Raw genomic sequence first — 17,256 nt, forward strand, 5'->3', positions numbered from 1 at the left:
ACCCTGTCTCTACAAAAATATGAAAATTTGGTGGGTGTGGTGGCACGTTCCTGTAGTCCCAACTACTTGGGAGGCTCAGGCTAGAGGATCGATCAAGGCTGGGAGGTTGAGGCTGCAGTGAGCTGTGATTGGGTCATTGCATTTCAGCCTGGGGAACAGAAGGAGACTCTGTCTTTAAAACAAAACAAAACAAAACAAAACAAAAACAGAATAAAACAAACACAACCACTCTAGTTTCACACCTGTATGTGAGGTGCTCTAATCATCAAAGCAGAGGTCAGACTCCACCCTCAGCTGAAGCTCTTATTTCACAAGGTTAAGAAAAGCATAGAAAGATCCCTTGAGAGCCATTTTCAAATCGGATCTAGTAAGCTACAGAAAAATAGGGATCTAGGTAAGAGTTAGGTTAAAGTTCCGTTTTTATAGATCCGTAACTTGCTTTTTATTTCATTAACTGAAAAATGCCTTCTCCAGAAGGCACTTTCCCCAATTTTAGACAAGCACTTATGACAACAAATACACAATTCTTTACCATTATATCATAAAAGGACAGCTACAGCTATGGGTAAAATGTAATTTGATAGTATAAAAAGTCACAGATGGAAATCACTTTCAGAGCTACATATTACATCTATTTTGGGTTCTTCTAAATCAAATAATACTACCTCTTCTGCAGTTCCTATGCCAGAATAACATATACTGAATGACATTAATCCTGCTCTGTGCAGCTAGATTTACCACAGGTATCTTGTTGGTATTCCTACTAACACCCCCTTCAGAATAATTTCATAAGTATTTTGAAATTGTTTGAACAAAAATTAACCTTTAATAAACATAACAATGAGTTATCCTAATGAAACTCTTCCAGGAACTAACCTTGACGTATTACATTGTTTCATGTTTTTCAATGCACCCTAGCCCTTTTCAAGTTTATTTTGCAAACCACACTGAAGCTAATTCAATGACCCTGCCTAGATGTCTTAAAGAAGTAATGTGCCCTATGTCAGAATAAACTAAATTTCAAATTATGTAGCAAGTAGAAAATATATGGCTCAATAATACAACCAATAATCCATTAAGAAGGTTCAAAATTAAAAACAAATATAGTAATAATTAGAATAGTAACCCATTTATTGAGGCTGTATTTACCTTTACTAGATACTTACTTTTGATTGGTCAGTTATTACTCTAGGACTGTGAGGGCAAAGGCCATATTTTATCTTTTTTTAATAGTCACAGCCTCAGGACCTAGAACAGTGATTGACTTAAAAAAACTCAATAAATAAATGTTCAATAAATAAAGGAGTGAAAGGATGGATGGGTGATTTGCTTGACTCCAAAGAAAAAGATTTGCATTCATTTTTACCACATTGTGTCTTAGAGAAAACTTCCTAGAGAGTTGAACAGAGCGCCAAGATTCCAAGACATCATTCTATTAATTCACACTGCTGTAATGTTAAAGACCTTTACGCTGAAGGACCTTTGTGGCTATCTTTTCACACCCATTACTTCTTTCTAAAGTTCCAGAGGTCCAGGGTTTTGCTGAAGTCTGACTGCATACTCAACTTCAGGAATGAAGCATACAGCTTAGGGTAAGCCAGACAGGACATTTCATCCTACTAGCTACTGTCACTGGCAGGGATTGGGGAGATGTTGTGACCCAAGCCTTTTGAAGAGTAACTCTTGGGATAAAGGCATTATCTCTCCACCTGGACCTAAAACTTCTATAGTCATTTGTGCTCCTATGTGAGAAATAAATATTCAATATGACCTGAAGATTAGTTCAAAAAAAACATAAAAGGGCAGGAAAAGCAGAATAGGGAATTGGAGCTAGAAATCCAATGTACACTGTGAACTTCAGTATCAAACCTTGCTTGAAGCCAAATCTACCTCTGGGCTTTGTTATCTGAAACAAAACCTTTCCCTAACTGCTTAATTTTGTTTGAATTTTTTTTTTAATTAACTGCAATCAACAGCCTCATGCAAAAATATTAACTGTTTTCAACTTTTACATCATTATTACTGCTCTGAAGATGGTCTGTATGACACTGTAGGGTTATAGTCTCCTACTCTTCAATTATATGACATAATATTATACCTACACATCCTCAAAATTGGAATAGCAGCCTTCTGAAATATTTGAGAATCCAAACTCAAACTATAGCTGAATAAAACTTTTTTTTTTTTTTTTTGAGACGGAGTCTCGCTCTGTCCCCCAGGCTGGAGTACAGTGGCGCAATCTCGGCTCACTGCAAGCTCCGCCTCCCGGGTTCACGCCATTCTCCTGCCTCAGCTGACTAAAAATCAATATCAACATTAATATCTATTGAGATATTTATTTATTGAGAGCATCTAATAGATGCTACTGCATTTATACAAAAATACCCATGAAACTAGAATCTTCCTGATATAATCATGTCTCAAATAAAATTCAAAATAAACTTTATTACTTTCAGTATGACAATTCACAGACAACTTTGTTTTCCCTAAAGATCTATTTTATTCCCTACCTCTTTACACTGTCTTGCATCTAGAAACAAGGGACAATTCAAAGGAAAAACATGCATAAGAAACAACTGCTTACTTAGCAAATCACAACTAAACCACCATACTTTCTTACGTCTAAAATTTGACACTACGAGTTTCTAACTGCTAGTATTTCAATCTGGCAACAGGCGCCTTCTCTAGACGAGATAAAATCAATGGTACATCCTTTTCTACAACATGCGTTTACTTGTATTTAGATGCATATTATATGTGTATATTGCTTCATACATTCATCTGTTCAGTCTTAACTGCAAGCATCTAAAGAGCCTATTTAATTTGCGTCATAAACCATATCCTTCAGCACCACTTAACAAAGTAAATACTTCTGATGGGAAAAATAAAATAAAATGAGAAGAGAAATTGCAGAACAAAGGAAATCAAATGAGGATTAAGAGAAACATAACAGAGATGGTAAATATGTGAATTCAAAACATCATAAATTTATAAATTCAATAAACTTGTAAAACTCATCCTCCACTGTCAGCCACTATTAGCATGTTGGTATATTTCTCCTTGCAGCCTTAATTTCAATGTGCTTGTGAAACATGAATATTCCCTTAACATCAGGTAAACAGGGTTCTCAGCCCATTTCCAATACTATGAAAAAAATTGTGATGGACAGTTTTGTGCATATGAATGTGCATATGAACAAAATTCCTGATACCTAAAGGTAGGTCTACTAGGTTGCAGTATATTAATGCTTTTAATGCTTCTAACTGAATTGATATTTTAAAATACTTTCTCGGTTTTACTAATCTACATTTCCACAGTTAATGTGTTACCACTCCCATCTTACTCTTGACCATTTTATATACAAAAATGGCATTATTTCAACACCAGTAAATAGATACTTTATATATTTATTTCTATTTCTTCTTGTTTTTCATATCCTTTGCCAATTTTCCTACTAGAATGTTATTTTCTTATTGATTTTAAAAGATCTATATAAATGATACTGATAGTTTTGTCATATTTTTATTCATTTGCCTTTTAATAATTTTTGTTTTTGAAACACAGACATAATTTTTGTAAGATTAAATTTAAAAGTCACTTCCTTTGTGATTTTTTCACCCCCAAACTGGGCTCTGAGTGACCTTTCAGAATATTTTAATAGAGCTTATTTCCTCTCTTGAAAAATTCATAAAATTTAGCATACAAAACCCTCTGAAAATTCCTAAAAGAAACTTCTTAAAAATCTGAACTTAGCATTTCAGAAACTTATTTGAAAACAGACCACTCCCTACTCCCACAGTGTATTTGTCAACATCCTGAGGAATAGTATTTCTCAAAAGCTTTGAAACAAAAGCCTAGAAAGTCCTTCCATATTACCTGTAGTTATTTGTATTTTTTAAAAATGGTTTTACTTTTTATAACAAATTTTTAATATTCTGGAATGTATTTTGATGCATGTATAAGGTTAAGAGTTATCATTATGTTTTCTTTTCCAATAGTACTATAATTGTCTTGGCATCTTTCTCCCACTGATTTCTAATACCATCTTTATTGTGACTAATTCTTCTTTATATTTAATTGTATCGTTTATTCTCTTCACAGGAGTGCCTGTGGGTTTTACGCCAGTACCACACTATTTTGACTGTCGTAGTTTCACGGAATCTTATATTATTTGGTGGTATTAGGTTGGTGCAAAAGTAATTGTGGTTTTGCCATTAAATTAAACTCAATCTCCTACTCTTCTTTGATGAAAATTTCTTGGCTATCCTAATTTTTTATAACTTCAGATGAAGTCTAATATCATTTTATAGAGTTTTTTTTTTTAATCTTGCTGAGATTTCTGTTTAAACAACATTAAGCCAATACATTAATGTGGAAACAACTGAGCTATTTACAACATTTAGTCTGTATCCAGGAACACAGTGCTTTTTCATTTATATACTCATGTCTCAGTACATTATTAAAAATGAGCTACATATTTCTTTTACATTTTTTGTTAATATAAAGTTTATCTCCAAATAATTTTTTTCTTGTATTATTCTGATTGACACTGTCTTTTTTTCTCAAATTTTACTACTGAATATTACCGAATTTATTATTGAGTATTATTAAATTATGGAAGAAGCTCCTAATTTTGGTCAGTGTCTATCTGACTTAATGAAGACTTTTATTGGCTTCAGTACTTTTTACATTGATGCTCAAGGATTACCAAAATTAATAAATTATGTTATCTGTATATAATGATAAATTTTTGTCTCCTGCCAATAGCAATGCCTTTTATTGCACTGCCTAGTGCTCCTTGAACTCTGGCAAATAAAAGTGGTAACAGTGGGCATTCTAGAATTTAATAGAACTCTTAATATTTTTAAAACTATCATGATGTCTGTTCATTTAAGTGAGATGTTTTTTATCATAAAGTAGAAGGACTTTTCTATATCTAGTTTATTAAGATTTTCTAAAAAGTCTAGGAAGTGAATTTTGTCATATCTCTTTTTATTACCAATTAAAACTATCATATGGTTATTCTTATTTGACCTAGCTATTTGATATATGATAGTAATATATTTTCTAATATTAAAGCATACTCGAACTCAAGGAAAAAATCCTACTCAGTTGTGATACATTCTTCATTATATATACTTTCAAATTAAAATTGCTAATACTTTAAGATTTATGCATCTATATTCCTAAGGAAGGTATTATGATAATTTTCATTCATTTGAGCTCTGTCTGAAGTTATGCTCGCTTTTTAAAATTTAATGACAAGTTCTCCTTTTTTTTTTCTTTTCTATGCTCTGAGATAGCTTGAATAGCATGATAATTAACTATTTCATGAATTAAAGAGCTCTTCCATAAACTGGGTTAGATTCAGAGACTTCTGAGGATACAACTGTTTAAAAAAATTTGGCATTTCTTTGAGTTACTGATTTATCCAGGTTCAGTACTTCCTGATGAGTAAAAATTACACATTTATATTTTCTTAGAAAAACACTCATTCATCAAGATTTATAAATAAATTGGTTACTAAATTATATGAGCATCTATGGCTATATCATTACTCACTGCTAATTTTTAGTATTGATTGGTGCAAAAGTAATTGTGATTTTTGCCTTTTTAAATGGCAAAATGATAAATTGTGGTCTTCTGCCAACAGTTCTACCTTTTATTGAGAGCTCCTTGAACTCTGGCAAATAAAAGTGGTAACAGTGGCCATTCTAGAATTAAATTTTTTAATGGCAAAAACTGCGATTACTTTTGCACCAACCTAATACTTATTTTTTATTTTTCTTATTTAGAGGTGACACAGATTCATTCTACCACTTTGTTCTTATATTTGCAAAGAATTTCTTAAGTTGATGAATTTAATTATATGTTTTCTTTTTATTTCTGCTTATCTTTGTATTTTCATTTTTCCTGTCTTCTCTATTTTATTGTAAAATTTCTATGCTTTAGTTGAATGTTTGGTTTATTTTCATTATTTCCAATTTAATAATGAAAGACTTAAAAGCAAAAAAGTTGCTTCTCTTTTTAACAAAGCTTTGTCTATACTTGTTTAATTTTATATGGACTTTTCTCGTTGTTACTATCTAAACAGTCTGTGACAGTACTGTTAAACTTATTTTTGGTTCATTAGTTGCCTCTATGATTTTTTTCCCTTTTAAATTTTCAGTTAGTTAAGGTTTTTGTTTGTTAGTTTAACTTCTGTTATTACTTTCTAGGTTTTCTTTCCATTCTGGTAAAGTAATATGCCCTATAAATTTTTGAATTTTTGGAATTTGTTGACTGTATGCGTGTGAGAGAAAGTGACAGTAAGAAAGAGAGTGAGAGTGAAGGTGGGTGTGAGAGACAGAGACAGAGAAAGATTTAGTTTGATTCTTCATGGATGGTTGAATAGTGTTTCGGTTTTTCGTTTTTAACAGACGAGGTCTTGCTATGTTGCCCAGGTTGGACTTGAACTCCTAGGCTCAAATGACTCAGTCTCCTGAATAGCTGGGACTACAGGCGTACGCCACCACGTGCACCTGAATGGTGGTGTTTTGTAACGATTCTCAATTTTAAAAAAAACAGTGAATCACTTTCTTCACTGATGATATGTACAGCCATTACATAAAATTGAAGATGTGCTGGCTGAAGGTGTGAGGGCAGATGGAGGCTACAGCCCCACCAAACCTCTTCTCTCTTGCCTGAAGAGACCCATGGAATCCTTGGAGTTACGTGGGTAAGATTTTAAGACTATTGCTCATTTATAAAACATTATATATGCATCTATTAGATAAACTTAGATATTTATTAAAGTCTTTTTTTCCCCTTGAATTAATCAGTCAAGGATTGGGATGGTGTGTTCCAGTCTCCATAACAAATGTATTTCTCTGACCTCTCCCCACATACCAGAAGCTTTCAATGCTCTGGAATTTGATGATTAACAGTTTGCACCTACTATATTTTCACTATAGGCGTATCTTTTAGTAACATAAAATTATCGCCTTTATTCCATTTTAAAGCTTCTCTCCTTAAATTCTCTTTTCTCTGAAATTAATATTGTAACCACCAGTATTACAGGGTTTGTATGATATACGTCTGATTGTTCTTTAACTTTTACCTTTTAAATAATCTAGAAAAATTACATTTCTATTTCTATATATGTATATATGGGCATAGTGTATACATGTCTGTATATGAATTTGTATATATAAATGTATATAGATATATACATACATGTGTTATGTACATATGTAAACTACATATATCTTTGTAGTATATAATTCTATCTTCATTTCAAAGTCCCATATATTATAACATATTTAAGAGTTTCAGTTTTTAACTCAACTTTTTAAACTTTTCTGGTATTTGTGAATGTTTATCTTACCGGGATTAGCCTTTTTCTTTTATGTTAAGTCTTATGTAAGATATTTTTGGACTGTTAGCTTTACAGGCATTTTATTTTCCTTTTCCTTATAATTAAAAGAAATCATGATAGGTAGAAATGGGAATGATAGAAAGATTTCAAAAACAGGAGAAGATGGACAACTTCTACAGGCATCCACCTATTTCTTCTTCAATGAGTTTTCTAGTCCACTTATCTCCAAAAACCATAACCCTGGGACTCAAAATCCCCAGGAATCATAACCATGCTACACTTGGGCACAACTGAATGATATATCTGATTTCTCTTATTATTCAGCCTTTATGAGAAACTATACGTTTTCAAATCTATGGTCAGTTCATTTCAGGTTAAGCAAATTCAGATGACTACCTGGCACCTTATTTAATTTAAAGCTTATTATCAACAAATTTTAAGCTGCCTTAAATGTTATGTATATTACTCTGCTTTCTCTCTAGATTCCACTATTAAGCCTTTGATATGAAAACACGAGATAAAAAGTCACTAGGGATTTTCTGCACCCCAAACTGTTTAAAAGCTGCTCTCTCTGGTGAGCTCTAATCTTTGCTCTCTTGTTTACTTTTATCAATTTGAGGATTACTGTGAAGGTAGAGTTCTCTCAACTTTTTAAGCACCCATTGTTTATATCTCTTTACAAACTTAGTGGCTTACAAGACTAGATAGTTTACTTGATTAATGACAAACTTGAGCTTCTCAGGTTCCTCTACAAGCAGCAAAGCAGGTTCTTAGGCACAGCTCTTCCGTGGGTGACCACAGTTCCTCACTGACAAGAAAACTCAAAACTATTTGAAGCTTTTAGTGACTGTATTTTGGTCTTTGGTTGAAAAAGCCACAAAATATTTGATTAGATGAAAAAATTAGAATGAAAGAAACATTAACTACACTTAGACACACCTGCCTTATTTTGGGATGGATGTGGGTGGGGTTGGAGGGAAGCTATAGTTGTATGTATTTCTCTGCTTTTCTTTCTCAGTCCCTCAAATACACTAAAGCAACTCTGAGCATTATTTAATCTTTATTTCATCATTTAAAAGGATGTTCTGAGATCATGGATCTCTACTATAGGTATGCCCAAGTGCTAGAACCTGGTGCTAGAGAAAAATAAATGTGTAAGAGTTAGCTAACTATCACGATGATGAACTAGTAAGGCAAAATGGATGTAAAAATTCGGCCTTTTTTTATATTTCAAGTCACAAAAATTAATAGTATTGAAGTAAATTATGGATGAAACTAAAGCCAAGCACACATACATCAGCTGAAAACAACAGGAAAGAACTCAGGCTGTTTTTTGTATGTTTGCTCAATGTTTTGAGAAGAAGCTAGAATACCAAGTGAGTTTTTATATCTATAAAGAAGAAAGAAAACTAAAATTAAGCCTGTTGGTAGGTCTATACCATTTTCATACATGCTAGGGGAGAAGGTAGTAAACAGAGTTTCTGCAACCATAAGTGATGCTTAGACGAAAATTAAGTCACTGAATGATGCCAGGACTGATTATTCTACTGAACTTTAAAAGCAAGAGATTGTAGTCTCTGAGTCCAAAGTGGTTTCATATGAACTGCCACAGTTGTGGTTTACTGTTGAAACTATAACCTATCAAATTAGAAGCAGGCAAGGCCTATGCTCTTAACGGTTCCACCTTCTACTGTCTACAGTTAAGTTATGTCTACAAGCCCAGCATATTTTTTTCAGTTAAACTGTTATTTGGATGAGTAGAATATAAAAGCTACTCTGTTATGTTGGCCAGAGAAGATTTTTGTTATGATACAAAGCTTAATGAAGTTGCCAGTCTCATGTTTATTGTACATATGAAGACTTTCATTGTAACTATTTTTATCAACTTCTGATATTTTATTATCCTGGTTACCAGTATGTAATACATAACTATAAAGAAGAAGTGTACAGACTGCATAAGTACCCAAGCTTTTTCTACCCTGCATCTCCAGATATTTTATTGACTTTAGGACCCTGCTGACCCCCATTTTTCTAGGTCTACAGTAGCCTGCTATTATAGAGCTACAAAATGTTCCATTTCTTCTCTTCTTGATTGTGGAATGCCCTTTTAGGCAACAGGTTTGGCTAGCCAAGATCTTCCCATCAAAATTGAAGTTACCTGTTCAATTTTACTAATGCTTTATGTATTATGCTTTATTCCTTAATGAACCTTTCTCAGTGGCCATTTTTATAATATAAAAATATTTAAAAAATAAAGCATAAACAATATTTGCTCTTTGTGTAATGCATCATAAGTGAAACCATGCCACTAAACAACCATATCCTGTTTGGGCAATGATGACATCAGAAATACATGTTTATCATCTGCTTTGGACAACTTAGCATGTTTTTGGCCCAAGGCAAAGTTGAACTAAAACCATTTGCAGTTGTACCAAACCAAGATAACCACACATTTCTAAAGTAATTGATACCTAAAAGAACACTGCCTTTAGATCACAGTTCATGATCTAAGCATGCTAATTCTTTAAAGGTTGTTGAAGTTTATAAAGCATGTATGTCTACTGGACCTCCTCCAAAGTTTAACATAAAATAATTATATTTTCAGCATGCATAGAAACTATAAAAAAAGTTGGCACTTAGCACAATCTTTTGCAATTCTGAAATTACCTCCATTGCCCAACTGAAAGAGAAGGGGAAAATGGAGCTTCCTTATACGTGAAAGTATGATAATAGCAATATGAACTGTGAAAATACTGTCTTGTAATTTGGAAGGCACTCAAATGAAATAAATCATTTTACTTTAAATTTTTCCTTTAGTGTTTAAAGAAATAATAATTTTATGTATAGATAGCTAAGGTAAATAGAAGACATATAATTTTCAAATTCATTGTTAAGACATATCCAGGCAATCCAAATACATGTCACTAATTTTGTCTTGCAGTGATATAAAGCATGTAATTGCCCTGGGTACTACCCTAGCTAGTAAGTCCAATCACAGCCTGCAACTATAGCCGGCAGAATAGCTCTTCACACTATATATGACAACATAAAAGCAGTAAGAATTAGTTTTGTTTACAAATAAAACTGGATGATTTGAAACAAAAAAGGTAAATATTTAATTAGAAGTTAGCTTCATAAAATAAAATCAGTAAATGTCAGGGCCAGAGTAGGGAAACCTAATCATTTTCAAAACAGGAAATAAGGAAACAGAAAACAGAAGTCATTTCCCAAAGCTGACGCTGAAGGCAGATCTGACTCCCATTTCAGGGGCTAATCCTCTGCACATCGCTACCATCAGACATAAAACCATTGACTTAGAGATTTCAGACAACATTTAAAGAACATGAGAATAGAGGCCGGGCGCGGTGGCTCACGCTTGTAATCCCAGCACTTTGGGAGGCCGAGGCGGGCGGATCATGAGGTCAGGAGATCGAGACCACAGTGAAACTCCGTCTCTACTAAAAATAGAAAAAATTAGCCGGGCGTGGTGGCGGGCGCCTGTAGTCCCAGCTACTCGGAGAGGCTGAGGCAGGAGAATGGCGTGGACCCGGGAGGCGGAGCTTGCAGTGAGCCGAGATTGCGCCACTGCACTCCAGCCTGGGCAACAGAGAGAGACTCCGTCTCAAAAAAAAAAAAAAAAAAAAAAAAAGAACATGAGAATAGAACCAAACAGCATAGGCACTGCAATGATTGTTCTATTTCTGTAAAAATGGAAGAATGTACTATACCTCCATTCTTTCTTGTTTAACTTCATCAATTTCATCATCTTCAAACATTGCTAAAAGTTCTCCTGTCTGGTCAATAGAGTTGAGGAAGTCCTGAGCAATCTTTTGTCTTTTGTTCGCATTATTGCTGCCACTCAATTTGTCTTCATGAAGTCAAGGGAAAGAAAAAAAGAAATGTTCTCAATAGGTTTACATCAGCACTAATTATTACATGTATTAAATATAGTATACCAAATTCAGAATTGGGATTCTCTGAAAATAATCTTTAAAAATTTCTTGCATTCAGAATAAAAGTATAAGTCATACAGAATTAAATAATTTTTCATGTCACAAATTAGACTGAGAGAATAGAACCAAATGATAAATTACCAAAGTAAGTGTGAAAGGGCTAATTAAATCCCTTATAAAAAGGAGAGAGTGGTGTGCTCAGATTTGGAAAAATAATACTGTTATATAGTATTTATAACAAACACCTCTGAAATGACAATACAAAAAATGATGAATAAGGATATGTTAGGCAAATACAAGCTAAGAAAGCAGAACTAGTAACATTAACATTAGAAAATATAGCTCAAGACCAAAAACACTAAAGGAGACAGGGTGAAATAGTATCTAGTAATAAAAGGAATTTTAAACAGCCATAAACTTTGATGTAACAAAATAATAGCAAAATGAATAACACAAAGGAAATCTTAATAAAAAGCACAATTATTGTGAGATATCTGAATATATTTTTTAAAATTTGACAACTTAAGGTTACAGAAGATTTAAAAAATATATATCTCTAAGCACATTAACAACTATATACATATAAGAATCTATATTATTATCTTAGGTCCATAGATCATTTTTCTTCATTTTTATCATTTCTTTTAAATTTTTACATCAAAAAGTTTTATAAACATCTATAAATTAAAATATATTAAAATGATATCACATATCATTTTTGTTTGATTACTCTTTCCCATTTCCTTCCCTTTTACATGATCAGCCAAATTCCAACTCAAAATCTTGTAACTCATATTAATACCACCCAATATGTATTCTCCATGCTCATACAGCCATAAAAATACATTCATTTATAGAGCTGTTTTATTCATTTATACTTTCTAGAAAAGGGGTCTTATGATATTCCTTCTATTTCTTTCTTGTCTTGCACTTCAAGTTTCTTCATCAATTAGGGAGAAAAATCCCTCCAAGTCAACTGGTACAGCCCTGATTCCTTCTTAACGGCTGTGTAATATTTTACAGTATGTATGTACCACAGCTTTCCAGCCAATCCCCTATTGATGGGCATAAACTTTGTTTCAGGTTTTTACTACCCGGGGGAAATGCTGTAATAAACATCCCATCCACATGGCATTCTGTATGGTTGGCTTAATGTTTATGGCATAGATTCACAAGGATGGAACTACTGAGTTAAAAGGTACAAACATTTTAATGGAAGTTAAGAGATTGTTTACCAGTGCATTAACCCTTCAAGTTTCCAAGAGTAATGAGGAATGCCTTGTCTCTCCACGAGAAAAGGCTAATAAATGTAAAGTGATATATCATTGTGATTAAAATATTTAATTTCCCTAATGAATCTAAATATTTTTTCCCATATGTTTGTCAGCTATCTGAATAAGCTTTTCTGTTGTCTATTTTTATCCTTTGCCCATTTTCAACTGGGTTGTCTTTTTCTTAACAATTCAAAGGGCTCTTTTATATTACCCCTTTGTTATCTGAGTTAAAAATGTTTATCCTAGTCTTTCATTTGCCTATGAATTTTAAAGCATCTTTTGCCACTAAACAATTTAAAATTTGCCAGGTGTGGTGGCTCACGCCTGTAATCCCAGCACTTTGGGAGGCCGAGGCAGGCGGATCACCTGAGGTCAGAAGTTTGAGACCAGCCTGATCAACATGGAGAGACCCTGTCTCTACTATAATCCCAGCTACTCCGGAGGCTGAGGCAGGAGAATCGCTTGAACCCGGGAGACAGAGGTTGTGGTGAGCCAAGATCACTCCATTCACTCCAGCCTGGGCAACAAGTGCAAAACTCCGTCTCAAAAAAAAATTTTTTTTTAATTTCTATATTGTCAAATAAGTTCATCTTTTCTAACTTTTGTTTGAGATGACTTCTCTCCACTCACACAGATGGAATGGATCCTATCAGATATCTACTCTTATTTAAATTTGTAAAGGTTCACTTTGTGGCCAATTTTACAATTAAGTTTTGTAAATGTTCTGTAGATATATTGAAAAAATTCATAGACCCTCTATTCCAGATAAATACAGGTCTAAGCATATCTTGCTATTTTGCTGATTTACTACTTACTATTTGGTGCTTATGGGTCTATTATGTCAAAAATTGTGTCTTCTATAATTATTCCTCTTTATCCTGTTCTATTATTATTATTATTCCCCTTTATCCTTCTATAAAATATTCCTCTTTATCCTGTTTGGGCTTTTAATGTTAAATTATAGCTTGCATGATGTTAATATTGCCACTTCCACTTTCTTTGCATTTGTGTATGCATTTATTTACCATTTATTTGTTCATCGCATTATTTATAACCTTTCTTTATCTTCAAGTTTTATTTTTGTGGTTGTTTATAATGTCTCAATGTAAGAATTTAATCCATTTCATAATTACTGCAATGACCGATATATTTCATTTTTATTATTTTCTCTTGCTTTATATTTGGTATTTGTTTCATACTCTTGTTTTTTCCTTTTCCTTTCTTCATTTTTAATGGTTTGGTCATGTTGACAGTCCTTCCATTTCTTCTCATTGTTAATTTGAAATTGTAATATACTTTTCTATTCTGTTAATGTTTACCATCCCTTTTTCCATTTTCTTTAATGTTTACCTCACTTTTTCCTGGTTGGACACATTGCTTGAACATATTTTAAACAACAGTTTCCATTATTATTTAAAATAAGATATCAATTATACCCCTACCAAGAGGTAACATTTTCCCAATCAAGCAACTTTTTCTTCTAACGTTCCCCCCTTTCCAGTATCAAGAGACCTTCAGAACACTTTCATTTTCCCTCTCAGCTTCCTATCAATAGACCTTTGAAAAATTTTTACTTCACCCCTTCTCCCTCTATCTCTAAACTTTTGGCTTTCCAATGAAAAGGGGTATTATTTTTACAGTATTAACAGAATTTCACCAGTACTTCAAGAAATTTAGCACTTATATTGCATGTTCTCACATATTGTATCATTACAGATAAATACTGAGTCCAAACAAGATTAACTACTCAAAATACTTCTTTCCTATTCTTTCTTTTTTCTAACTTTGAAGTTTATTAATGGGATCTATGGATGATTTACTTTCTGCATTTGCATTTACTTTCTGCACTTGATATTTGCATATTGTCGAATATGTTTCTTTAGTACTACAGACAGATATCTTATCTTGGTTGGGTATAAAGTCCTTGGATTGCAGTCCCTTCCTCTCATGAATCAATAAATATGATTCTAGTGCCTTCTAGCTTCTGGTGTTATACATGAGAAGTGCAATTATAATGTGATTCATTTAATAATTCCTTTTTTGGAGGTAGAGGAGGCTGAGCTTTTGTAAGATTTTCTCATTATGTTTAGAGATCAAGAATTTTATGAAGACATTCCAGGTGTTTATCTACTCAACCTTTTTTACTCTGCGGTCTTGGATTTTCTTAGCTCTATAATTTATTAATAATTGCCTCTCCTCCATCTCCTACTTTCACTTTCTGAAATGCCTATCATATGCATCTTAACTCCTCTGAATTTATCCTCTATATCGCTTACCTTTTTCCCTCATAATTTTCATATCTTTACATTTTTCTATGTGCTTTGAGATAACTATTGCATTTTATTCTCCCTAATGAGGTCTGAAGAGTGACTTTTTGAACAAAAAATTATTAAGTTATTTAAGTTATTTGTGAATTTCTGTGTGTTAACTCTAGAAAATCTCTTTTGTGCTACATTTGAGTCCCACTATTGTTCTCCTTACTTTTTAAAATTTAAGTTGTCATCCAATCCCAACTATTTTGCTGGCAGGTATTACTTTCTGTCTTAGCTTCCTCTATGTTGGTGCATTACTCCCCTCACCATAAGTATTCCCCCCCCCCTTTTTTTTTGCTGCTTGTTGGGATTCGGTTGTAATGTAATCAATGGTAAGGGTTTGAGTGGAGGATTTTGATGGGATTTTAAATGATTCCCTATCTCAATCCTCCCCTCCGCCAACTCTAGGCAACCACTACTCTACACTCCGTCACTTTAGATTTGCCTATTCTAGACATATCATATAAATAGAATAAAATATCTGGTCTTTGTGATTGGTTTCTTTCATTTAGCTTAATATTTTCAAGGTTCATCCATGTCTTAGCATATATCAGTATTTAATTCCTTTTTATGGCCAAATAATATTCCTTTATATGAATATTCCATACTTATTTATCCATTCATCCATTGATAGACATTTGGGCTATTTCCTTTTTTATTATCATGAATAATGCTGCTAACACTCATGTACAAATTTTTATGTGAATACATATTTTCATTTATCTTATTCCACTTCTTTTGCTAGGAATGGAATTTCTGGTTCAGTTGGTAAATCTATGTTTACCCTTTTGAGGAACTTCCAAAATGCTTTCTGAATTGTCTGCACCATTTTATACTCTTAACAACGTAAGAAGGTTCTAGCTCTCCATGTCCTCAACAGCACTTGTTATTATCATTCTGTTTGTTTGTTTTTAAGAGATAGGGTCTCGCTCTGTTGCCAGGCTGGAATGAAGTGGTGCAGTCATAGCATACTGCAGCCTCAAACTCCTGGGCTCAAGTAATCTTCCCACCTCAGCCTCCTGAGTAGCTGGGTCCACAGGCACATGCCACTGAGACTGGCTAATTAAATTTTTTTTTCTAGAGATGGGGTCTTGCTTTGTTGCCTAGGCTGGTTTCAAAATCCTGGGTTCAAGTGACCCTCCTGCCTCAGCCTCCCAAAATGCTGGGATTATAGGTATGAGCCACCATACTCGGCCTTGTTTTTATCTTTTTGATCACAGTCATCCTAGTGGGTGTGGAGTATTATATCAATGTGGTTTTGATTTGCATTTCTCTGATGGCTAATGCCTTTTTTTTTTTTTTTTTTTTGAGATGGAATCTCCCTCTGTTGCCCAGGCTGGAGTGCAGTGGCACAATCAACTTCTGCCTCCTGTTTCAGGGTATTCTACTGCCTCGACCTCCCAGGTAACTGGGATTACAGGCACACACCATTACACCTGGCTAATTTTTTGTATTTTTAGTAGAGACGGGGTTTTACCATGTTGGCCATGCTGGTCTTGAACTCCTGATCTCAAGTGATCCACCCGCTTCAGCCTCCTAAAGTGCTGGGATTATTTATAGGCATGATTTTTAAGTATCTTTTTCAGTGTCTATTGTCCATTAGTCAATCTTCTTTGTAGAAATGTCTATTCAGATCCTTTGCCCATTTTTAAATTGGGCCACTGTCTTTTTATTGTTAAGTTGCATGCATTCTTGATATATTCTATATAAAAGTACCCTATCAGATATATAAGAAAAATTTTCTCCCATTCTGTGGTTTGTCTTTTCACTTTCTTGATGTTGCTCTTTGAAACATAAAAGTTTTAAAATTGATCAGTTAATTTATTGGTCACTGTTTTGACTTTGAAATAACTGATCAAGTCCAATTTTCCCTTTTTCTTTTGCTGTTTGTGCTGTTGGTGTCATACATTCAGAATGCTTTGCCTCCTCCAGAGTCATCAACATTTATTCCTGTATTTCTTTCTAAGAATTTTATAGTTTGAGCCCTTATATTTAAGTCTATGATCCATATTGGGTTAACTTTGTGTACTTTGTTGTTGTAGGTGCCCAAATTCTTTCTTTTGTATGTGGATATCCAGTTGCTCCAGCAATATTTGTCAAAATGGCTATTTTTTCCCTATCAAATTCTCTTGAAATCCTTGTCAATATCAACTGACCCTAAATGCTTATTACTGAACTCTCATTCCATTCCATTTCATTGACAAATATGTCTACACTTATACCAGTACTGCTCTATCATAATTACTGTAGCTTTATGGTAAGTTTTGAAATCAGCAAGCATGAGTCCTTTGACTTTGTTAAGACTGTTCTAGGTATTCTAGTTCCCTTATGACCTAGATGAGTAATTTCCATATCAGAAT

The 17,256-nt window shown here is 33.5% G+C and overlaps 1 protein-coding gene across 7 annotated transcripts in view; it reads right to left on the reverse strand.

The window, feature by feature from the left end:
- SUPT3H (SPT3 homolog, SAGA and STAGA complex component) overlaps positions 1-17,256 on the reverse strand; it is a 551,049-nt gene that overhangs the window by 173,516 nt on the left and 360,277 nt on the right. For all 7 annotated transcript variants that reach the window (XR_004026555.1, XR_004026554.1, XR_004026556.1 and 4 more), the window contains one exon: positions 11,086-11,225. Coding sequence is in view for 3 of the 7 variants with exons in the window: in XM_012496574.2 (XP_012352028.1) it covers positions 11,086-11,225 (140 nt within the window). In the remaining 4 variants the exon portion in view is untranslated. The remainder of the gene's footprint in view (positions 1-11,085; positions 11,226-17,256) is intronic.

This window comes from Nomascus leucogenys, chromosome 17 (assembly GCF_006542625.1).
Source record: "Nomascus leucogenys isolate Asia chromosome 17, Asia_NLE_v1, whole genome shotgun sequence".
Lineage (NCBI taxonomy): Eukaryota > Metazoa > Chordata > Mammalia > Primates > Hylobatidae > Nomascus > Nomascus leucogenys.